This window comes from Carassius auratus, unplaced genomic scaffold, assembly GCF_003368295.1.
Source record: "Carassius auratus strain Wakin unplaced genomic scaffold, ASM336829v1 scaf_tig00010418, whole genome shotgun sequence".
In the NCBI taxonomy this organism is placed as follows: Eukaryota; Metazoa; Chordata; class Actinopteri; order Cypriniformes; family Cyprinidae; genus Carassius; species Carassius auratus.
In genome coordinates, this window is record NW_020524121.1 from 137,119 (window position 1) to 162,500 (window position 25,382).

General features: G+C 44.1%; 2 protein-coding genes across 2 annotated transcripts in view; one reads left to right on the forward strand and one right to left on the reverse strand.

Moving 5' to 3' along the window:
* The first annotated feature begins 566 nt into the window (after positions 1-566).
* On the forward strand, positions 567-15,508 carry LOC113072786 (fibulin-7). Its single transcript, XM_026245761.1, has 8 exons — positions 567-1,359; positions 4,687-4,846; positions 5,005-5,175; positions 6,027-6,152; positions 13,733-13,906; positions 14,166-14,303; positions 14,399-14,537; positions 14,605-15,508. The coding sequence occupies exons 1-8, from the start codon at positions 1,189-1,191 to the stop codon at positions 14,963-14,965; spliced, it is 1,440 nt and encodes a 479-aa protein (XP_026101546.1). The 5' UTR covers positions 567-1,188; the 3' UTR covers positions 14,966-15,508.
* Positions 15,509-15,865: 357 nt separating this feature from the next.
* pdpr (pyruvate dehydrogenase phosphatase regulatory subunit) overlaps positions 15,866-25,382 on the reverse strand; it is an 11,044-nt gene continuing 1,527 nt past the window's right edge. The window contains exons 7-17 of the mRNA XM_026245762.1: positions 24,694-24,843; positions 24,085-24,277; positions 22,286-22,410; positions 21,636-21,791; positions 20,392-20,525; positions 20,172-20,320; positions 19,758-19,870; positions 18,468-18,562; positions 18,302-18,391; positions 17,909-18,091; positions 15,866-17,545 (exon numbers count right to left, since the gene is read on the reverse strand). Coding sequence (XP_026101547.1) covers positions 17,141-17,545; positions 17,909-18,091; positions 18,302-18,391; positions 18,468-18,562; positions 19,758-19,870; positions 20,172-20,320; positions 20,392-20,525; positions 21,636-21,791; positions 22,286-22,410; positions 24,085-24,277; positions 24,694-24,843 — 1,793 coding nt within the window. The 3' untranslated portion in view covers positions 15,866-17,140. The remainder of the gene's footprint in view (positions 17,546-17,908; positions 18,092-18,301; positions 18,392-18,467; positions 18,563-19,757; positions 19,871-20,171; positions 20,321-20,391; positions 20,526-21,635; positions 21,792-22,285; positions 22,411-24,084; positions 24,278-24,693; positions 24,844-25,382) is intronic.

Consider the following 25,382-nt stretch of genomic DNA (forward strand, 5'->3'; position numbering starts at 1 on the left):
AAAAAAAGCAACCCACAGCCTCCACCTGAACTGATGGCATACACCACTGTTGTTTTTCAAAAGGCCTTTTTATTTTTAACATATTGTCAAAAGCTTTGTAGCAACAGAGCAAACATAGGTAAAAGTTCTGCAGCACATGACCACACAAACAGGTTGGCTGAGCACAGAAGAACTCGGCGTGATATGAAAACACAATCTTCTGACCTAGAGACGGGCTACCGTTTTCCCACGAGGTCCTATGCTGTTGCTGAGCTAGTTATAGAAATAGAAAGTCCCATATGTCCTACTGGTAGGGTCTCGGACCAGGTATGGGAAATCCATGTAGGGTGAGTGTTTCCCAAAAGCAACTATGATCATAAGTTCTGTTGTTAGCAGCAAAGTTCAACGGAACTTGCGACTGTAGTTTGCTAATGATGCTTTTGGCAAATGCACCCCAGGTCTGCTCTTGAGTTGCACTCACCATTGAATGACAACATCACATGTTGTAACCCTAACCACATTGGAAGGCACAGAAAGGTAGCCGATACTAAGACAGTCTCCTCAACTCCAAAGCCAAAACACTACTTTGTTTTTAAGTATGTTGGTTGAGCGTAAAGAAGGGCTGTCAACCATGACTTGATTTAAACACTCATTTTTCTGACCTGCAGTCAGATGCACTTCTGTTGGTGAGCCAGTTGTAAATACAAAGTCTATTCTAGTGCTAAATATCGATGTGTTTCACACAGGTGGCTCATATTCGACCCCTGGTACAGCTAAAAGACTGCTTGTATATTGCACTCATTGTTGAACATGTTGGGAACTGAACCCTGTGTGATTATGTTGTTGATGAGTTGCAAAAGGAAACAGCACATGGCAAAATAGACTGTATTTAAAGGGTTAGTTCACCCAAAAAACAAACCCTCATGTTCACCTTCATGCTGTTCCAATCTTTCATTCCTCCTCAGCTCCTCAGGACACAATTGAAGATATTTTGAATGAAATAATTTTTTACTGTAGCCCTGACTGATAAATCATGCATAATAACACCCAACACATTTTTTTATGATTTTTTTTATGATTTCACACCTGTATTCTTTCCATTCAGTAAACACCCCAACTGACCTGTGGTTTATGGGGAAAAAAAGTCCTTTGCTTGCTTTCCTGAAATCCTCTTCCAGCAGCAGCCTCATAGCGCTGAGCCAGTAACGTATGTGGAGCTTAACACAAACAGAGCCTTTTCCTGAGGAATTCACTACACTACAAAGGCATTTAATAACAAAATCAATGCATCCAGTCTACGATTTAATGAAGACGATGAACCGAAGATATGCTGTGCTCCTTTCAGTAATTATCTGTCAAGTCCATACCATGTTGGCTCAGGTAAGTGATATTCAATAAGTGTTCCACAAATAACAAAAACACTAGATGCTGTGATTCTGTGTTATTGTGTAATTTAAGCTCTTGTGACCTGAAAAAGAGTAAAAGTTCACTGACAGAAAACTAATAGAGCTGTCTAATGACAAGAAACCTTAAGCAGAAAACAGATGTTAAATACATCTGCTATGTTTCTGTACAAGTGAGTTCATTCAGAGTAGTAGGTCAAGGTTTGACGCTAAACACCGTTTATTTCATCGTAGTGATTGTGCACACTCTGATTATTATAATGCAGAAAGAGACGATGGTATCAAATATTCTCAAAGCTTTTGCAAAGATATCTTTCACTGTAACGCATCTGATTTTGTCAAGTTAAGTTTGTAAAAAGCCCAAAAGCAGTTTTTTTCTTGTATGATTAAATATACCAAAATAAGCCCATATACTTTTAAATGTCACTGACATAGGGACAATATAAACAAAGGTGTGAGAAGTCTTAGCAGTCTGATAGACTGTAGGCTAACCGTCTGACTAGTGCACTTATTTCAGCCTGCAGTACTGCACAGGTCTACACAAGCTCTCCATTCAGAGCGATCTGAGGATAAACAACACGGAATGTTTTGATGTTCCTTAAAGAGAACACTGTTAAACTGAACATCAGCAGACTCTCAACTAATGTGTCTCCAACACTGCTGCTCTAACACTTCACCAGCTGTTTGTACAGGAACGGCAAATATTTGTCTAGCTTACATAAGTCTTCCAAGATGAAAACATAGTACCCTTCCCCTCAGTTACAGCCAATGAGAAGAAAATATCATATATCAGTCGTTACAGTTGATTATCATAAATAATAGATTAAAAAAAAAAAAAAAAATATATATATATATATATATATATATATATATACAGTATTGTTCAAAATAATAGCAGTACAATGTGACTAACCAGAATAATCAAGGTTTTTCGTATATTTTTTTATTGCTACGTGGCAAACAAGTTACCAGTAGGTTCAGTAGATTCTCAGAAAACAAATGAGACCCAGCATTCATGATATGCACGCTCTTAAGGCTGTGCAATTGGGCAATTAGTTGAATTAGTTGAAAGGGGTGTGTTCAAAAAAATAGCAGTGTGGCATTCAATCACTGAGGTCATCAATTTTGTGAAGAAACAGGTGTGAATCAGGTGGCCCCTATTTAAGGATGAAGCCAACACTTGTTGAACATGCATTTGAAAGCTGAGGAAAATGGGTCGTTCAAGACATTGTTCAGAAGAACAGCGTACTTTGATTAAAAAGTTGATTAGAGAGGGGAAAACCTATAAAGAGGTGCAAAAAATGATAGGCTGTTCAGCTAAAATGATCTCCAATGCCTTAAAATGGAGAGCAAAACCAGAGAGACGTGGAAGAAAACGGAAGACAACCATCAAAATGGATAGAAGAATAACCAAAATGGCAAAGGCTCAGCTAATGATCACCTCCAGGATGATCAAAGACAGTCTGGAGTTACCTGTAAGTACTGTGACAGTTAGAAGACGTCTGTGTGAAGCTAATCTATTTTCAAGAATCCCCCGCAAAGTCCCTCTGTTAAAAAAAAGGCATGTGCAGAAGAGGTTACAATTTGCCAAAGAACACATCAACTGGCCTAAAGAGAAATGGAGGAACATTTTGTGGACTGATGAGAGTAAAATTGTTCTTTTTGGGTCCAAGGGCCACAGGCAGTTTGTGAGACGACCCCCAAACTCTGAATTCAAGCCACAGTACACAGTGAAGACAGTGAAGCATGGAGGTGCAAGCATCATGATATGGGCATGTTTCTCCTACTATGGTGTTGGGCCTATTTATCGCATACCAGGGATCATGGATCAGTTTGCATATGTTAAAATACTTGAAGAGGTCATGTTGCCCTATGCTGAAGAGGACATGCCCTTGAAATGGTTGTTTCAACAAGACAATGACCCAAAACACACTAGTAAATGGGCAAAGTCTTGGTTCCAAACCAACAAAATTAATGTTATGGAGTGGCCAGCCCAATCTCCAGACCTTAATCCAATTGAGAACTTGTGGGGTGATATCAAAAATGCTGTTTCTGAAGCAAAACCAAGAAATGTGAATGAATTGTGGAATGTTGTTAAAGAATCATGGAGTGGAATAACAGCTGAGAGGTGCCACAAGTTGGTTGACTCCATGCCACACAGATGTCAAGCAGTTTTAAAAAACTGTGGTCATACAACTAAATATTAGTTTAGTGATTCACAGGATTGCTAAATCCCAGAAAAAAAAAATGTTTGTACAAAATAGTTTTGAGTTTGTACAGTCAAAGGTAGACACTGCTATTTTTTTGAACACACCCCTTTCAACTAATTGCCCAATTGCACAGTCTTAAGAGCGTGCATATCATGAATGCTGGGTCTTGTTTGTTTTCTGACAATCTACTGAACCTACTGGTAACTTGTTTGCCACGTAGCAATAAAAAATATACTAAAAACCTTGATTATTCTGGTTAGTCACACTGTACTGCTATTATTTTGAACAATACTGTATATATATATATATATATTATGGTGCAAAGCACAGAGGATTTGACAGGATCTCAAAGAACAAAATTAAAGGACACAGTGGAAGACAGTCGACAAGCTCAAGAACCAGCAAGATTTCTGTGCAGCAAATATGAAGCTTTGCATACAGACTGCATTCATAACCATAATCATAAATCAGCTGTTGTTCTATGGAAACTGACAAAAGATATTTCATGTTTAGATCTTGAAAGTTTCAGGATAACGAGATCCGGTGAGACTAATTACTGTGGAACATGATCCAATGTAATATCCCAACGTCATTCTTTTTCAGAAGCTGTTTCTAGGGTTTCCAGACCATATTTTCAGTTTCTATAGTATGTATGCAGGCTCTTTTAATGAGAATCAAGACAGGGTTGATGGAAATACAGAAGTCTGTTATCAGGCCATCATTTTGATTTTAACAGTGAGCAGGTGAGGAACACTGCAGTTGAAGTTTATATTTGTATCATGAGATTGCAAAATAAATGTTCACGTTTTCGTTCTCAAAATATAATGCACAGGACTGGGTTTATTTGTCTGTTTCAAAGCAAATGAAGTGAGAATGAAAGGTTGAGTTCTCTCTCAGTCTTCTGTTGAGATGTTTCTCTGCTGCTGTGATGCACTGAGAGCCGTTCGGAGGTGATTTCAGACAGACAGCTTGGATTCTCAGTTAAATATAACATTATTGTCTGACCTGTCTGAGGATGCTCTGGGTCTGGATGTTACCGTATGGATCTGAACATCTTAAGAAACATAAAGCTGTGACTGCGGGTGTTTCCTCAGGACTGTCCCAGTAAGCAAGACCTACAGAACTCAATTCAACAGGCTCACAAACTGCTTTCAGCACAGGAAGCTTCATACCTGCAGAGTCTACGCACTTTGAGGAAGAAACTGAACCTACTGCACGACAGCGTCGCACGCCGGCCCACGAAAGCACAGAACTGTAGGTATCACATGAGACTGACTCCAGTTTTGATACTAGAGACATAAAGCAATGTCAAACAAGCCAAATGTGCCAATGTAATGACAAATCACACTACATTATATGACATTCGTGATTCTTTTAAAGTGTAACTCTTAACATGTCTCTGTATTCCACAGCTACTTGTCCTGACTTAGATACTCCAGTCAATGGCAAAAAGCTGGGGAAGATTCTGTTTCCTGGTCATGAAGTTCACTTCCTGTGCGATGAGGGCTTTGAGCTGGTGGGTTCAGAGACACGGCAGTGTAAAGATTCGCTCAGCTGGAGCGGTCAGCAGCCCGTCTGCAGAGGTGAGGACTGAAGCTATCCCTCATCTATTCCTACCATCTCAGTCTATCAAACCTGCAGGCTTCTCCTGTTAGTACGGAAATGTTTATGGGCTGGTGGAGCCCAAGGCTACTGTTCCACACTAGAAACAGCCTTCCCTTGGTTTTAATGGATATATGTTTCCACTATCTAAAATATTAAAATATGTTGTGAAAATGTTGCTGGAACAAACTGATGCATGTGCAGAATTAAGAAACACTATGAGTTCAAGTCATTTTTAGTTCGGTCAACAGTACGGATCAGTATTTCATTCATTCATTCATTCATTCATTCATTCACCTTTTCATGACCCAAGTTTCAAATGCCACTGGCTCAATTGACATTTATAGTCTAGTAATGATAGCAATGTAGATCTTAGTTGCATTTTGAGTGATATTCTAAATCCTGTAAACAGATATAGAAGGTGATATTTGGATTTCTCCAGCTCTCTGCACTGGCGTGTAACAGAAGTGTCTATACCCACACTCACTAGACTGCAATCCAGGATGATGGCCATATGTAACTAGACCAATCCGCCAAGTCAAATTCTTCGACACCAGACTCAGTTAAAACCACATGAGTGTGAAATGAACTTTGCTTTGTGCACATGAGCATTGCCGGCAGAAAAGCTGCTGCTGTAAAGCTGGAGGCACCAGATCTTCACAACATCAAGCTCACAGAACTTTCACTCCCATTCATGTCAACAGACTTTTCTGCACATAGTGTCTCAGTGGAAGGGGTGCAGTGAGAAATCACACATCTCTGTGACAGCAAAGCAACCTGACCTCTTCTGGTGTAGTTTCTGAATCTTCACTGAGCTCTTCTCCTCTCTCAGATATCGACCAGTGTCTTTCATCACCTTGTGCCAACGGAGGAACGTGTACAGACGAGGTCAATGGATTTAGCTGTGTCTGCGCCAAGGGCTGGGCCGGACCCACCTGCCAGTCTCCAACACCAACATGTGGGTTTGGATTTGTTCAGAATCACCTTTACAGAATGATGCTACCAGAGCTATCAGATTATAGAGTTCTGTACTGCACCTCAGATGCAGAAAACACACACACACACACACAGAGAGAGAGAGATTCCCAATACAGAGTTTCAAGCGTTAATAGTTTCCTATGATGGTTTATTACACTCCATCCACATATTTATCCTCACTAAGTTGAAGCCACTAAATACATGGATATGGCAGTCTATGTACAGTAGTTATAGCTGGTGTCAAAACATAGCCAGAAACATTTTACCAACCTGTTTTATACCCTCAAAAATCAACCAAATGCTTACAAACGCTATTTGATCAAAGATTAATTATGATCCTGTAGCATGATCACATATGGCTCACATTTCTTTCATGTGGGAACAGGGATGTAGACACATGTAAAAATAAGAGGACACATTAAAACAAATTGTTTGCTCTTGAAAGTTGTTGTTAGTTCCAGTACTTGCACAAAAACACCTCTTAAATTGATTTTTAATTGCTATTTATGATTGTCTCTAGTTAGCGGTGGATCAAGCAGAAGTGCTTCAAATTCCTATTCACTTGCAGCTTGTGCACCATTCCAGTAAAATTGCTAAATAATGTGCAATCAAATGCACACGTTCCTGACAAACAACTGCAGTTTGGATTAAATTGTGCACCATTCCAGTAAAATTGATAAATAATGTGCAATCAAATGCACACGTTCCTGACAAACAACTGCAGTTTGGATTAAATTGTTAGAAAATGTTCTGTGACAAGTTTCAAAACCTGCAACCTCTAATACTCCACACAAAACGTCTCTAGGTTACGAATGTAACCCTAGTTCCTCAAAGGAACGAGACGCTGCATCAAGCGCTTTGGGGAAATGCCTTTGGCAAGATCAAATCTGAATATCGTGTGCAATCTGTCAAATGGAAGAGCATGACGTCACAGGTGGGGTGATGTAGCGACCAAGAAGCTATAAAGGCACGTGCCACTTAGCTGGCTTCAGCTTCGAGAAGGGAAGCAAGCGCCGGCAGAGGTGCCGGGAGCATGGCTCTGTGACACAGCGTCTCGTTCCTTCGAGGAACTAGGGTTACATTCGTAACCTAGAGACGTCCTCTTCAGGAACTCGAGCTGCATCAAGCGCTTTGGGGAACGATGTGCCAACATGGCCAGACTACCAATCCCCTGCCTAGTGTGTATCCAAAGAGCACAGCTAAGGCAAGAGGACAGAAGAGCCAGGAGCGGCTCGCATATCGAGATTGTAAAATCTGGCAAATGTAGAGGGCATGGACCATGCCGCAGCATTGCAGACCTGCTAGAAAGGCCTTAGAGGCAGCCATACCCCGCGTAGAGTGAGCCTTGGCTCCCAAAGGAAGGGGAAGACCAGAGGACTCATAGGAGACGTTGATAGCCTTGACTATCCAACGACCAAGGGTCTGCTTAGAGGCAGGGGAACCCTTTTTAGGAGGACCATAGCAAACAAGCAATTGGTCAGATTTTCTCCACAGGGCAGCTCTGTGGACGTACAATTTAGCTTCTCCTGGTCTGGCTCCCGAAAGGGAGGAGGACAGAAGGCCTGCAGTACTATAGGCTGTGGCGTAACAGAGGGATCTTTGGGAACATAACCCGCTCGAGGGTATAAGAATGCTTTGGCCATACCAGGAGCAAAGTCTAAGTACCCTGGGTGCCACCGAGAGGGCCTGAAGGTCTCCAACTCTCTTTAGAGATGTAATTTCCAGTAACAGGGCAGTCTTAAGGGTCAGATGTCTATCTGATATATCTTGAATTGGCTCGATTGGAGCTTTACAGAAAGCCTCTAACACCACAACCAAGTGGTGTGGGGGAACACGGGATCGTACTGGAGGTCTCAGCCTCAGTGCACCGCGGAGGAAACGTGTAACTAGGGGGTGTCTACCCACTGATAGACCATTAAAAGGGACGTGGTAAGCAGCTATGGCCGCCACGTACACCTTTAAGGAGGAGTGAGTTAACCCCGCAGAGAGCCCAGCATGGAGAAACTCAAGAACTGTACCAACTGGGCAGTTAACAGGGTCGAGCTGGCGGTCTCTGCACCATGAGGTGAAGAGTTTCCACCTCAAGGTGTACAGTTTTCTTGTAGAGGGAGCTCTGGATTGGAAGAGGGTCTCAACAACCTCAATTGAGAGACCGGAAGCTATGAACTGTGCCCCCTCAGGGGCCACACCCACAACTTCCACAGCTCCGGGCGAGGGTGGATTATTTTGCCCTGCGCCTGAGAGAGTAGATCTGTCCTGATCGGAATCTCCCATGGAGAGCCGTCGAGGAGAGAGATCAGATCTGCGAACCATACTCTGCCCGGCCAGAACGGGGCTACTAGCAACAGACGGACCCCTTCCTGGCATGCTCTCGCCAGAACTCCCGGGGATCAGAGCAATGGGGGAAAGGCATACAGACGAAGTCTTGGCCAGGTCTGTGACATGGCATCTAGTCTCAGTGGAGCTAGGTAAACTAGAGAGAACCAGAGGGGACATTGCGATGTCTCTTGAGTTGCGAAGAGGTCCACCTGAGCTTTGCCAAATATCTGCCATATCTGCTCCACCACCTCGGGGTAAAGCATCCATTCCCCGGGCCTCGGCCCCTGTCTCGACAGCATGTCTGCTCCCACATTCAATCTCCCAGGAATATATACTGCTCTTTACGAGAGGAGTTTGCCCTGGGACCACAGGAGGATCTGATATACCAGCTTGTATAAGGGGAGTGAACGCAGACCTCCCTGGTGATTGATATAAGAGACTACCGCTGTGTTGTCGGTGCGCACCAACACATGACGACCTCTCAACTCTGGGAGGAAATATTTAAATGCTCGATACACTGCTAGCATTTCTAGACAATTAATGTGCCATGTCAGATGGCGACCGCTCCACAGACCGCAGGCAGGGTTGCCACTCATGACCTCACTCCGCACCCCAACTGGTGAGGGACGCATCTGTCGCTAGCGTTACATGGCGACCAAGAGCTCCCAACACCGGGCCCTGATTCAAGAACCAAGGTTTCTTTCATATGTCTAAGGCATGAAGGCATCGCCGCATGACCTTGATAGTTCGTTATGAATTTATCCTCAGGGTAAACCCCTTGGTCTTGAGCCACCACTGCAGGGCTCTCATATGCAGGAGGCCAAAAGGTATCACGTTGGATGCAGCTGCCATGAGCCCAAACAGTCTCTGAAACTGCTTGACAGTGAGTGACTGGCCTTCTCTGACTCTCTTGACTGAGGAAAGGATTGACTCGATCCGAGCAGGAGACATACGTGCCTGCATCGTGGTCGAATCCCACATTATGCCTAGATAGGTGGTTCTAGATATTGGCGAGAACGACATCTCGATGTCAAACCGACATCTGCTCTGATTGAGCTCAAATCAACCAATCGTCGATATAGTTCAGAATGCGGATGCCCTGTATACGGAGTGATACCGGAGCCGCATCTACACATTTCATGAACGTACGGGGTGAGAGTGCAAGGCTGAAGGGAAGTACTCGATATTGGTAGGCTTTGCCCCCGAAAGTGAACCTCAGAAACTTCCTGTGTTGTGGAAGGATGGATATGTGGAAGTATGCATCTTTGAGATCTATTGTGACAAACCAGTCCTCAGATCTGATTTGAGCTACAACCTGTTTGACAGTGAGCATTTTGAACTTCAGTGACATTACTGAGAGGTTTAATTGACGTAAGTCTAAAATCAGATGCAACCCTATCCTGCTTTGGAACTATGAAATACAGACTTTAAAACCCGGACTCACTGTCTAGAGGTGGGACCACCTCAATGGCCGCCTTCCTTAATAGGGTATTCACTTCTTGTTCCATCACCAGAGCCTGCTGGGAGCCGACAACTGAAGGGGTGGCGAGTTTCCCAGCTCCGCTACATTCGCGGGTAGATATCATTTGACTAGGAGTGACGCTCGTGGGAGACCGCTGCACCATGAAGCACTGGCAAGGTTGGCAGACCAGCCTCCAGAGGGTACTGGGGAGAGAGGGGCCCCATATAATGAGGTAGACACCGCTCTACTCCAGTGGAGGCTACCCTCAGGGTCACTGCGCCTCTGGCATCAGGACCTCTTTGTCGAGGACTTCCTAGCTTCAATAATTGCAAGAAGATCTGATTTAGCTTTGGAAGTCCCCTACTCAGAGCGTAGAGCCTTGGTCCCGACGTGGGGGAGCACGAGTGGCGATGCTTTTGAGCCTCGCGGTATGAGGAGCTTACCTGTGGCGTGGGTATCTCCCGCCCAGCTAACCCACGAGAGCGACAAGGGAGGAAACTCTGGAACTCCTCCGCCTGTTTGTGTGCCTCCTGGAAACTGTCAACGACAGTACTGACTGTGTCGCCGAACAGGCCGGAGGCTTGAAGCGGGTGTCCAGGAGGCAGACCCTGTCACGCTCTCTTATCTGTGACAGGGTCAGCCATAAATGCCTCTCCGCAGCCACCAAGGCTGCCATAGACCGCCCAATCGCGCGAGCGGTCTCTTCGGTGGCGCGGAGGGACCCTTGGTCATATCATCTGACTTGATCCCCTCTCCCTTGTCTAAATCTTTCTGCAGGTCAGCTTGATATGCCTGGAGGACGGCCATAGTGTAAAAAAAGCACAACTTGACCACAAAGAACTTGTTAATTATAGACCAATCTCGAATCTCCCTTTTCTGTCCAAGATATTAGAAAAGGTGGTTTCCTCACAATTATATTCCTTCTTAGAGAAAAATGGTATATGTGAGGATTTCCAGTCAGGATTTAGACCGTATCTTAGTACTGAGACTGCTCTCCTTAGAGTTACAAATGATCTGCTCTTATCATCTGATTGTGGGTGTATCTCTCTATTAGTTTTATTGGATCTTAGTGCTGCGTTTGACACAATTGACCACAGCATTCTTTTGCATAGACTTGAACACTTTGTTGGCATCAGTGGAAGTGCATTAGCATGGTTTAAATCGTACTTATATGACCGCCATCAGTTCGTAGCAGTGAATGAAGATGTATCATATCGATCACAAGTGCAGTATGGAGTACCTCAAGGCTCAGTACTAGGGCCGCTACTCTTCACGCTTTATATGTTACCTTTGGGAGATATCATCAGGAAACATGGTGTTAGCTTTCACTGTTATGCTGATGATACTCAGCTCTATATTTCCTCGCAGCCCGGTGAAACACACCAATTTGAAAAACTAATTGAATGCATAGTCGATATAAAAAATTAGATGACGAGTAATTTCTTACTGCTAAATTCAGAAAAAACAGAGGTGTTAATTATAGGGCCTAAAAACTCCGCTTGTAATAACCTACAACACTGTCTAAGACTTGATGGATGCTCTGTCAATTCTTCGTCATCAGTTAAGAAGCTAGGTGTGCTACTTGATCGCAATCTTTCATTTGAAAGCCACGTTTCTAGCATTTGTAAAACTGCATTTTTCCATCTCAAAAATATATCTAAATTACGGCCTATGCTCTCAATGTCAATTGCAGAAATGTTAATCCATGCATTTATGACTTCAAGGTTAGACTATTGTAATGCTTTATTGGGTGGTTGTTCTGCACGCTTAGTAAACAAACTACAGCTAGTCCAAAATGCAGCAGCAAGAGTTCTTACTAGAACCAGGAAGTATGACCATATTAGCCTGGTCCTGTCCACACTGCACTGGCTCCCTATCAAACATCGTATATATTTTAAAATATTGCTTATTACTTATAAAGCTCTGAATGGTTTAGCACCTCAGTATTTGAATGAGCTCCTTTTACATTATACTCCTCTACGTCCGCTACGTTCTCAAAACTCAGGCAATTTGATAATACCTAGAATATCAAAATCAACTGCGGGCGGCAGATCCTTTTCCTATTTGGCGCCTAAACTCTGGAATAACCTACCTAACATTGTTCAGGAGGCAGACACACTCTTACAGTTTAAATCTAGATTAAAGACCCATCTCTTTAACCTTGCATACACATAACATACTAATACGCTTTTAATATCCAAATCCGTCTCAGAGGACCACCAGGACAAGACCACAGGAAACAGATGATTCTTCTGCACAATCTGACTTTGCTGCAGTCTGGAATTGAACTACTGGTTTCGTCTGGTCAGAGAAGAACTGGCCCCCCAACTGAGCCTGGTTTCTCCCAAGGTTTTTTTCTCCATTCTGTCACCGATGGAGTTTCGGTTCAGTGCCGCTGTCGCCTCTGGCTTGCTTAGTTGGGGTCACTTCATCTACAGCGATATCATTGACTTGATTGCAAATAAATGCAGTTGGGGGTTCGATGCCTTGCTCAAGGGCACCTAAGTCATGGTATTGAAAGTGGAGAGAGAACTGTACATGCACTCCCCCCACCCACAATTCCTGCCGGCCCGGGACTAGAACTCACAACCTTTCGATTGGGAGTCCGACTCTCTAACCATTAGGCCCTGGATTCTGGATTCGCTCTGGATTCGGCCTTCATATGTCTGGTCTTAGCTTTGCTCTTAGCCATTATGTTTCTTTATTGGGACAGACAACAATAAATAAGACTCACAAGACAGACTTTAGACATGCACACACAGAGCGCTTGCTGAAAGACGCTGAAGCCAGCTGCGTGGCACGTGCCTTTATAGCTTCCTGGTCGCTACGTCACCCCGCCTGTGATGTCACGCTCTTCCATTGGACAGATTGCACACGATATTCAGAGTTGATCTTGCCAAAGGCGTTTCCCCAAAGTGCTTGACGCAGCTCGAGTTCCTGAAGAGGAACCTTGATTATGCATGATTATAGTCATCTCCAGGTGTTTGTCCTAGTGCAAGAACCTGTGTTAGTTTTAGTGAAATCATCGTCAAACATCAGTGTATCATTTGGATGTTCTCATTAACAGTGTTGGTAGTAACACATTAAATGGTAAATGGACTGCATTTATATAGCGCTTTCAAAAGACCACATGGCCATCCAAAGCACTTTACAATTTGCCTCACATTCACCCATCCACACACCGACTGCGGTGTCTGCCATTCAAGGCGCCATCCAGCTCGCCGGGAGCAGCTGGGGTTAGGTGTCTTGCTCAAGGACACCTCGACACTTGGTCAGGTGGAGCCGGAGCAGGTCGAACCACCAACCTTGCGGTTTGTAGACAACCTACATGAACCACTGAGCCACTGTCACCCCAGACACATGAGTTATGAAATCAGAATACTTTTTCAAGTAACTAGTAAAATAATGCATTACTTTTTAATCTACAAGAGAATATCTGAGTTACCTTTTCAAATAAGTAAAGCAAGTTACTTTTTTTTCCAGTTTATTGATTGACAGCTGTCCTGTCCCCATGTTGAGAGAAATCATAAGATGTTACTGTAGTTCTAAAATAAATATAACACAAAACTGTATTGCATTACTTTTAAAAGTAACTTTCCCCAACACTGCTCTGTTAACATTAGAGAGTTAACAGCAATGCAGGACGTCTCTTCTGACAGGTGCAGCTCTCGCTCACACAGATGGCTCAACCAGAACCCACGCTTCCTGCTGAAATCCTATTGTTCCTGTGCTGCACAAATAACAGTTTACCTGCTGCTGAAACCCAAATCTCTCTGCAGTTTTTGTGACTTCAGCGAACACGTCTCCTGTCAGTGCTGGAGCTGCGGCCGTGTCCTCCTACCCTCTGACCCGAGCGTCTTCAGCGTCCAGGTGCAGTCAGGTTCAGGGAATGACCCACTGCACCTGTGAACCTGGATTCACCATCTCCAGCCGTGACAGCAGCGTCTGCACAGGTATCACTGAGCCACAACACTAGAGGAAGATTCCTCAAAAGATGCCACTAATCCCCATGCTGCTCCCTCTCCAAACTCCATTGCTCTCATTATTTTTAGTCTGCTCTGGAAGCAGCAGGTGATGTACTGAAGGACCACTCTTGATCCTTCATCTTCACCAGCTCGTGATGTTAGGCAACTGGCCATGCTGCTCTTTTTAGTAGTGACAGAAAATGACGTGTTTGTTTCAGTCAGCTCATTTCTCTGTGTTTTCTCCTAGACATCGATGAGTGTAAGCTGTTCCACGATGGGCCGGCCGGCCGTCTGTGTCTGCACGCGTGTGTTAATACTGCTGGTGGGTACCGGTGCAGCTGCCCTGCTGGTTACAGCGTGACCCCTGATGGCCGGAACTGCAAAGGTCATTGATTAATAGCAAAACTTGCACTTAGGAAACAAAACGGATGCCAGATTTGATTGTGACTCGGTTCTACACCCTTCTGCTCTTCCTCTCAGATAACGATGAGTGCAGCAGCAGCAAGCAGAACAACTGCACACGAGAGCAGCTCTGCATCAACACCTACGGAGGCTTCCAGTGCGTCAGAGTCCAGTGTCCACAGATACGGAACGCCACCTATGTCAAAACCTCTCCAGTGTAAGTTACAAAGCGTCTTTATTTAAAACAGAGGGGAACATGTGAGAAGCAGGTGTTGTCTGCACAGGCGCTGTGAGAGGAACCCGTGTCCCGTGGACAGCAGGACCTGCTCTCAGGCGCCAAACTCTGTGTCCTTCCACTACATGTCTGTGGTGTCCAAGCTCTCCGCTCCACGTGTCCTGTTCCGCATGTCGGCCGTCAGAATGATAGGAGACACCCTGCGCTTCGGGTTACTGGGCGGCCGTGGCCGGCGTCACTTCAGCGTGCAGCGCTCCGATCGTCAGACGGGGGAACTGCTGCTGACCAGTCCTGTCCAGGGCCCAGCCACACTGGACGCAGAGCTGGAGATGACTGAACTGGAGAGGAGGGAACTGCTGGGACGATACATCACCAAAATTACCATCTTTGTATCTCCATATGAGTTCTAGGGTTAAATTAGAGAGGTTAGAGGCAGGGTAGCTGGTTTGGTTCAAAAACATGTTTTGTTGTGCTGGTTGAATGTAATGTTTTCTCACCGGTGAATGAGACATGAGGTGATTGGTCAGCGGTCACATGTTCTGGAGGAGGAGAGGGATCTTATGCTGTCAAAGCCAGCTTGCTATTGCCCTGCCTTACCTTTAATATTACCTTCAGAGGAAATCTGGCTAGTTAGTTTGTGCAGTCTTATAGATATATACATACATACTGTGAAACACACACACTGAAACAGAGTATGTGAGTAAAGTGAGTTTCTCAGCGTTTTGTTACTAGCTTCTTACTCTAGAGAACTGCTTGACCAATCAGATCAGAGGATCAGAACCAGCAGCAATCACTCGTAGTTTTTATGTAATTTACAGATTTATATCAATCAAAATAGACATCAGTATGAGGGACTGTAATCATCTGTTAATTTAAACTTGGAGAAATAAATATCTACTTACTGATGCACTTTTTCATCCTAATGTATACATTTTTTGTCATTTATCATGTTCTTGTCTGCAGATTAAACTAATCTAAATTGTGAATGCTCCTCTGAATTATTTAGTGCTGTACTCAGGTCCTGTGTTTGGATGCTTCTCGTTACCATCAGAGACACTGTCAGTGTTGGATGGAGAACAGCTAGTTAACACTAACTAGCACTCAACCATCTTCAGCAAACACACACCACGAGCAGATATTTTGGAGATCTTGACTTCAGGTTTCCCTGTAAACGTGACACAGGGTCGTTGAATATGCAGGAGCCTTATAATCAAATGTCTGGCTTATGAAGACAAGTCTACTATTAAAAACAACATTATTTTAAGCTAGTGTATAAGAATAAAACTTATGTGAGAAAACAGTGACAGTCAAACCTTGATTACATATTTTATTTATGAAAATTAATCAAACATTCGTACAATATATGATATAAATACAAAGGCAAGATGGCCGGAAGGTTCATATTTACTGTATAATGGCCTCTTATCTTTGTCTGACATTTAAAACACAACAGGTACAAGCCAAGCATAAGGTGCACATCTGATCTCTCCAGCTCGGAGTCACATGACCATCAGATCTCCACCAACCAATCATGTGTTCCTCCTTTCTCTTCACAAAAACCCTGTAACAACCAATGCCTCACACACTATTCTGTCACACACACACACACACACACACACACACACAGTAAAATCAAGAGAGAGCAGGTCAGTGCTTTAGTAGCTGAAGTCATTATGGCTGGATGAACATTAGTGATTTACTTTGATTGTATGCAATGCTTTACTCTTACTTCACCTCAAAGTCAAAAGAAAGAAGCCAGAAATTATATTTTGTACAAAAAGTGTTTTTTTATGAAATTCTCTGTTTCAATGATTGTGTGAGTGGTGTTTTGTGCCTCTTCCAGACACTCCACCGATCCTTTACTGTGCAAATCTGCTCCTCATTTAAACATGATACACGATGTGCAATTCTTTGTGCATTTAAATATCAGCTTTTCAGATAAACCCACAGAGGACGTAAATAATGTGCAGATAAAAACACTGAACATCTCACCCCAGATCACGTGATTCAGACACATCCTGACTGATCAGTTTATGAAGACGCTTCATGTACTTTACACTGCTAACGCAAGGCACTTCATGAAAGCGTCGCTCGAGGATCTCTGTTCAGACTATCAGTCACTTCTTTAACATCTCACACACCTCCTCATGTAGTACTGTAGTTTAATTACAGAATAGTGTGGAAGAGAGACACACACGGTTTGAAATACTTCTCCAGGTCTCTCCAATTAAAGTTCAACGCTTCTAACGGACATAGATTGTCTCGTGTCATCCATATAAAAATACATCCCTTCATTTTAAACCTGTGATGCTTGACAATGATGAGCAGAACAGGGACTTATCAACAGAAGACAGACCCGATTATCAACAGAGCATTAGGAACAAACACAGAGAAAGACTTTCTTCCTAAAGTAAGTTATACTTTAAAACATCTGCTCAGTTCATGACACACTGTTACTCTTCATCAACAGCACACTCACAAACACACACACACACACACGCACACACACACACGCAGGACGAGCGACTGACACAATAACGGTGTGTGTGAAGGTCTCGAGGAAGCGCTGTAATCTCAGACCGGCTTCACTTGCTCTGGAAGTTGCTGAGCTCCATGTCGTCCTTGCGCCGCTTCTGTTGAGTGAAGAGGGAGCTGAAGGGGTAGAGCTTGGCTTTGGCGGGGAACTTCTGTCCAGCGATGTCCACCTCATAGTCTCCGCGGTTGATGAAGTCGGCGGTGACCGCAGCAGGAGAGCCGTCGGTGTTGGTGGAGCTCAGGAAGCCCAGGCAGACGTGACGCTGGAGCGTGTAGCTGTAGGCGCTGCTGGTGGTGACCCCGACCAGCTCTCCGTTACGGTAGATGGGCTCGCCCCACCAGGGCCAGACGTCCAGCTCGGTGTCGTGATCCTCCAGAATCAGCATCACGAAGCGGCGTGTGACTCCCTCGACCCGCTGCCGCAGCAGAGCGTCCCGGCCCAGGAAGTCTGTGTCCTGCGTGAGAGAGAACACAAACACCTCGCCGTCACCCGGACGTAAACCCACAGATCAACACTTCAGGAGTAATCTGAGTCTCTGACAGCGCTGTGCACCACCAGAGCAGAACAGACACTATCACAGCACGGGGAACGCTAGAACAGTCCACTTCAGATCCAGTGACACTTCACTTAAACACATCTTACTGACTGACACATATCTGAGTGAATGCTGCGGGTCATGTTATTACAGCTCTGGTTATGGAAAAGGCTTAAAATATGATCAGTGTAAAACCTTCAGTGATCATCTGAGATTTCCTGCTTTCACTTCTCATCATGAGGTCATTAGAGCATGAGGGTCAGAAGAGAAGAAGAAACTGACCTTGTCAAACTTGACCCTGAACTCTCGTCCGCACTCCAGCGGTGTGGTGAACGAGTCCAGGTCCTGCCCCCAAAACGCAAAGAACTTCTCAATCCTCAGACTGCGCAGGGCGTAGTATCCCGCGTTCCTGATGCCGTATTTCTGGCCGACTGACATCACTTCATTATACACGTGCAGTGCATACTGGGAGAAGAAGAGCAAGATCTCAGAGCAGAGCCGCTGTGACTGGACTACAGTCAGGACAGAGATAAGGCCCTGCTTGAACATGATATCGTCTGTTTCTTTAGCTTCGTGAAATCCTTGCGATTGTGAATGTGAACAGTGTCTCTATTTTTACAGTTTTTATCCATTTTTTGTGTAGTGAGTGTGGTTTTTTCAGCAGATGTGATGTACCTCTATAGGGATGTAGAGCATGAATCCCGGCTCTCCTGTGTGCGTCATGCTCATGACTCTGATGCCGTTAGCGTAGCCCACGCTCATTTCCTGCAGAACACAGCACAGTGAGTCTCCCGCCGTGAGTGAATGAGCACTGAGCGTCGAGCAGACGTGTGGCTCTCACCTTACAGAAGAGAGACGGGAAGTGTTCGGGAGTCATGGACACATAGGAGAGTTCAGACAGAACGTCCATGGCACGAGGACCAATCAGATTCAGAGCTGAGGAAACACATCAGACATTACTGACCTCTCCTTCATCAGTGTGTGCTGCAAGGCCTTTATTCACACACTCTCTGCTTCACTTAGAAAGCTAGAGTCGTGTAGGGCTGCACCATATGGAACAAAATATACCAATAAAACAAGCAGTGCTGTATTTTCAGGTACAGTAGGTGTATCTAGCAGAGCACTCCAGAAACTGAACGAACAAATATAAAAATAAAACACTATATAAACTGATTCCTAAAGCAACTGTGTTAAATGTCTTCAGTCGAGAGCAGTGAGGGATTGGGTTTTGTTGTTTTATTAACGTTAAAGGAACAGTTCACCCAGAAATAAGAATTCTGTCAGCTGTCTGTCAGTTCTGTCAGTGTTTTGTTTTTAAACCAACATTTACTCACTCAAAAATGAGTTTCTTTCTTCTTCTGAACATAAATGTTATTTTGAGGAACAGTTTCTGGTCCACAGTGACTTTCAGAGTATTTCTGCTTCTATCAAACTCAATGTTTGGTTACCCACATTCTTCAAAATATCTTCTTTTGTGTACGGCACAAGAAAGAAATTAATACAGGTTTGGGACAATGTGACCGTGAGTAAATAATGACAGAAATGAAATTACAGGGTGATCTGTCCCTTGACAGTAATGACAGTAGGCTGCATGTTTAATAGGCGTACTGTCCCTTTAAGACCTGCACGCATCTAATATACAGACACGAATACGGCTTTCTCTCAACTGTTTACTTTCAGTTTACACATAACCAGCTGAGTCTACATGTAAACCTTGTGTGTTTGACAGTATTAGCACAAAAGATCAACAATCAGGCGCTGTTTGACAGGCTTTAGTGCGGGCTTCAGGTGTGTGCGGCGCTCAGAAACAGCACACGTATGAAACATGTAAAAGCACACACAGATAATGAGAGAGTAGCTCTAGCTCTAGTAACACTGCTGTGAATGATGTGGTGTTGTACAGTGTATGACGGAGGCTCCAGAACGTGTGCTGCAGCACGATACTACAACACTTCTTCAAAAGCAGGTTAAAATCGTCATATAGCACACCCTACAGTCGTGTGAAACGAGTAACAGTGCTTGGCCGCTGGTTTGTTGTTGGCTCTACTGTAGTTGTGATCTACTCCATCCTTTTTTATCATGATTTCTGTGATACACAGAGTGTGTGAGCTGCGAGAGGAAGTGATCTCACCCGTGTACTTCCAGCTGACGTCCTCCAGGTGGAGCTGTGGGTCGCTGGGCATGTGCTTCTTAATCCAAGACCAGCAGTGAACTTGTTGATCGGTGGGTGAAATGATGAAGAAACTGGAGACCAGAGAAACGCAGGATGTCAATCTCCTTCTCAGAACTGATCTGATCTGATCTAACTGAGAACTGTGTCAGTGAACAGGTCTGTGAACACATTACTGCATCTTCAGAGACGAGCAGCCTTAGTTTTGCTGGGTTTTGTTATATTGAACAGCTGACGGTCAAACTGAAATGGATCTGCTGTGCTGCTGCTCTCTGATTTTGGGTAAATATAGAGTTTCTGCAATATAGTATAATCTACATCCATTGTAATAATTTAGTGCGTAACCCCGCAGGAGATGGATGTCAGAACACACACCTGTTTTTGCTGATGCGCACAACGCTGCAGTCGTTCTCGTAGCCTCCTCTCTGGTTCAGCATGCCTGTGTGGACGATGTGACCGACAGGAACGTCCAGATCATTGGCACACAGTCTCTGCAGCAGATCCAGGGCCTGATCGCCCGCAGACTGAAACACACAGAGCTCTGTGAATCACACAAGAGCTCATAATGAAGAGAATCAGGACTGAACACACTCACGGTGAGCTCAAACTTGGTGAAGGACGACATGTCGATGACACACACCGCCTCCTTACAGCACTTCACCTCCGCACCCACGATATCAAACCAGTCCGGCTTGTAGAAGGTCTTACTCTGGTCCAGCGCCAGTAAATCTGTGCGGATGAAGACACAGGTACACCGGTGCATTATGGGACATACCCCCATTGAAATATTGGACAAAGCGTGCTGATCATCATCTGCTAGAGACCATACTAATCTAGTAAATGCTGATCAAGTACACTGCTAGTTAAAACGTTTAGACACAAACTTTATTTAAAGACGTCTGCTGAAATACATGAAATCATTTTTGTGAGGATTTCACTTTCTTTATAAAACTAACATTTTGTAAGAAAAAGCAGAAGCATCTGCGAGTAGGGAACGGCCGAGCATGAGGTTATATATTTCCAGAGTCTGAAGCTTGAACGGGATCACCGCAATTCATTTGGTGATGTTGCTCAGTAGAGAGAGGTTTCTCCACATGACACTATGAGGAGTGAGGCATGCTGGGAAGCAGGATTTCACAGGTTCACACCGACACTGATGCTATGAGAACGGGTTAGCTGCCACTGCTATCATCTGTCTAACAAGCAAACAGCAGCTCATCGAGAGCACTATATAAACACTGACAAGCATGGCACAAAACCCAAGATTCACTGATGAGGCCTGAAGCCTTCCACAGCATGAGGTTAGTGAACAGATGATGCGCCGCTGTCCTGTTTCTCTTCAGCTCGAGGTCAGATGTTTAACGCCGTCAGTCGTTCATCCACAGCAGCTGAATGCTCGGTCCACTCCAGGACAGCAGGAACTATTATTATTATTATTATTATTATTACATGACCTCACTGCGTTCCTGGGTCTTGAACATTTCAGTTGTGTTGCTGTCTATGCAGGGTCAGAAAACTCTGGGATTTTATCAGAAATATCTTCATTTGTGTTCTGAAGATGAACGAAGGTCTCACAGGTTTGGAACGATGAGTAATTAAAGGCAACTTTCATTTTTGTGTGAACCATCCCTTTTAGATTCAATATTTTAGCCATATTATAGAGGGTTAAATGTAAGACAGCATCTAATGTTTTAATACATAACTCTCATATTTCTATTTTTCCATCTGATATGAGCAATAATCATAAGTCTGTGTCTCCAAACATTTCCCTGGCATTGTAAGATCTAACTCATCAATCAACTCTGAAATAGACACATATTGATCAGTGTGGGTTCTCACCTTTCCCGGCTGGAACGAAGTACTTGGCTCGCTCAAAGCCGTGTTTCTCCATCCAGCGCGCTCCCTGCGTGTCCAAGCGGTCGTACAGCGGACTGGTGCGCAGCTGCCGGCCCGTCTGGAAGTCCCAGCGAGGAACCTTCAGCTCGTACAGGAGCGCTGACACGTTCACACACAACAACAAACCTCAGAACAACAGCCAACACATCAATGCATCTCTGAAGCCTAGAGAGATGTGTCCTGAACCCCTGTGAGCTCCAGTGATCAACCGCTCCGCTAAAGACTTCAGGAAAACCCTTCACACTCATTATTTATCAGAAACAACCCACTTCTTTAAATGAATATGCTGTGAAGTAAGGTTAGGGTTAGCGTTGTCTTCATGGAGGAGTGTTATGGAGCTGTTCCATCATCTGAACATTCAGCAACAACAGAACAAACTGGACTTCTGGCCATCAACTCGGACTATAGATACATACAGCTCTGAAGCTATATTTAGTTGAAAATTAACTGAGTAGCTATAATATTCCTGATATGTTTCTAAGGTGTAAGCTGCTCTGGATAAATGTGTGTTAAGGTTTGGTGAAGGGTTGTATTGACCGCGTCCTGCTCTTCTCTCTTCATTCTGAGATGTCTGTAACAGTGCTGATACTCACGCATGACTTCCATCACGCGATGGCGCAGGAACGTGCGGCTGCTCTGTAGATTACCGAAGCGCTTGATGTCCAGATGCCAGACGCTGGTACTGGGGTATCCGTACGTGATCCACTCCGCCAAATATCTGCCGAAGAAACTAGCTATAATGAACTGATCAAACACAAAGCTACAGAAACCTCCAGTCGTGCTGCTTCCTTCCTTAGTGTTGACATTTCCCAACACCACAGCAGTAATGACTTTATGAACTACTTTACTTCTAAAATCGATACTATTAGAGATAAAATTGCAACCATTCAGCCGTCAGCTACAGTATCGCATCAGACAGTGCACTATAGACCCCCTGAGGAACAGTTCCACTCATTCTCTACTATAGGAGAGGAAGAATTGTATAAACTTGTTAAATCATCTAAACTTACAACATGTATGTTAGACCCTATACCATCTAAGCTCCTAAAAGAGGTGCTTCCAGAAGTCATAGATCCTCTTCTGACTATTATTAATTCCTCATTGTTATTAGGACATGTCCCCAAAACCTTCAAACTGGCTGTTATTAAGCCTCTCATAAAAAAAACACAACTTGACCCCAAAGAACTAGTTAATTATAGACCAATCTCGAATCCCCCTTTTCTGTCCAAGATACTAGAAAAGGTGGTATCCTCACAATTATATTCCTTCTTAGAGAAAAATGGTATATGTGAGGATTTCCAGTCAGGATTTAGCCGTATCATAGTACTGAGACTGCTCTCCTTAGAGTTACAAATGATCTGCTCTTATCATCTGATCGTGGGTGTATCTCTCTATTAGTTTTATTGGATCTTAGTGCTGCGTTTGACACAATTGACCACAACATTCTTTTGCATAGACTTGAACACTTTGTTGGCATCAGTGGAAGTGCATTAGCATGGTTTAAATCGTACTTATATGACCGCCATCAGTTCGTAGCAGTGAATGAAGATGTATCATATCGATCAGTATGGAGTACCTCAAGGCTCAGTACTAGGGCCGCTACTCTTCACGCTTTATATGTTACCTTTGGGAGATATCATCAGGAAACATGGTGTTAGCTTTCACTGTTATGCTGATGATACTCAGCTCTATATTTCCTCGCAGCCCGGTGAAACACACCAATTTGAAAAACTAATGGAATGCATAGTCGATATAAAAAACTGGATGATGAGTAATTTCTTACTGCTAAATTCAGAAAAAACAGAGGTGTTAATTATAGGGCCTAAAAACTCTGCTTGTAATAACCTAGAACACTGTCTAATACTCAGACCAGATCCAGTCTGTATCCAGATCAGAGGGTCACTGCAGTCACCCGGATCCAGTACGTATCCAGACCAGATGGTGGATCAGCAGCTAGAAAGGACCTCTACTGCCCTGAAAGACAGCGGAGACCAGGACAACTAGAGCCCAGATACAGATCCCCTGTAAAGACCTTGTCTCAGAGGAGCACCAGGACAAGACCACAGGAAACAGATGATTCTTCTGCACAATCTGACTTTGCTGCAGTCTGGAATTGAACTACTGGTTTCGTCTGGTCAGAGGAGAACTGGCCCCCCAACTGAGCCTGGTTTCTCCCAAGGTTTTATTCTCCATTCTGTCACCGATGGAGTTTCGGTTCCTTGCCGCTGTCGCCTCTGAATTCATCACTGAATTCAATGATGAACTGCCTTTAACTATCATTTTGCATTATTGACACACTGTTTTCCTAATGAATGTTGTTCAGTGCTTTGACGCAATCTGTTTTGTTTAAAGCGCTTTATAAATAAAGGTGACTTGACCTGACATGACTTACTTCCCAGCTCCGCCGGCGAACGAGAGGCCTGACGAGTTCATGCCCGCCAGCACAAAGTAGCCGTATATGCCCGGAGTCTCTCCCATCAGGCAGCGCATGTCCGGAGTGAAGGATTCTGGGCAGTTGACCAGCTGCTGGATCTCACAGGACTCCAGACCGGGCATCCGCCGCAGCAGAGCGCTCAACATGGGCTCTGGAGCAGAACAAACAAACACCATCACGTTTAAAAGACCAGCACCCACAGTCAACACACACACACACACACACACACACACACTCACTCTCACACACACACACACACACACACACACTCACTCTCACACACACACACACACACACACACACTCACTCTCACACACACACACACACACTCACTCTCACACACACACACACACTCACTCTCACACACACACACACACACACACTCGCTCTCACTCTCTCACACACACACACACACACACACACACACACTCACTCTCACACACACACACACACACACACACACACACACACACACACACACTCACTCTCACACACACACACACAATTCAAAGCCACAGAAAAGCCACCATTCCTGGTTCTCACTGCTGAAGTGTGTTAACAGCTCACCGAAATGATCCCAGTCTTCCTGCATGTTCTGAATCTCCAGCTGGTTGCGTCCCTCAGTAAAGATGGGTTTAGGGTTCTTCTCAAAGCCACCCGACAGGATCCCTCCATGCCAGGCCCGAGCGTAGATCCGCCCGTCCATGTCAATCAGCACTGCACACACACACACACACACACACACACACACACACACACACACACACACACACACACACACACACACAGCAGTGCTTCAGGAACAAAGCGCTAAACACAGATGTTTGTCAGAGACACATGCAGTCGCAACCTAAACAAAATTGATTGCTAAACAGAAATGATGAAGAAAGAAGAAAGAAATGATGCTGCTGTGCCTCCAGCTGATGGATGAAGACTTTAGCCTCAGAAAATTATTTTTTTATCATTTTATTATTATTATAATTGTAAAAATTTTGGAGCTCCTTGGATCAAACCCACTATATTTTCCTCATTTAAAAGTGAGATAATGTAGGCAATATACAAAACATAGAATATATATATATATATATATATATATATATACACAGACATACATACACACAATACTCAGAAACAGGTGCCATTTTAGGACAAACATTTTATTTTCCTGTTTACCTTCTATTAGACTCTAGAACAAAATGATCTGTAAAATGAGAGAAACCACCGCATATTCTGATTTTATACATAATGTAGTTTGA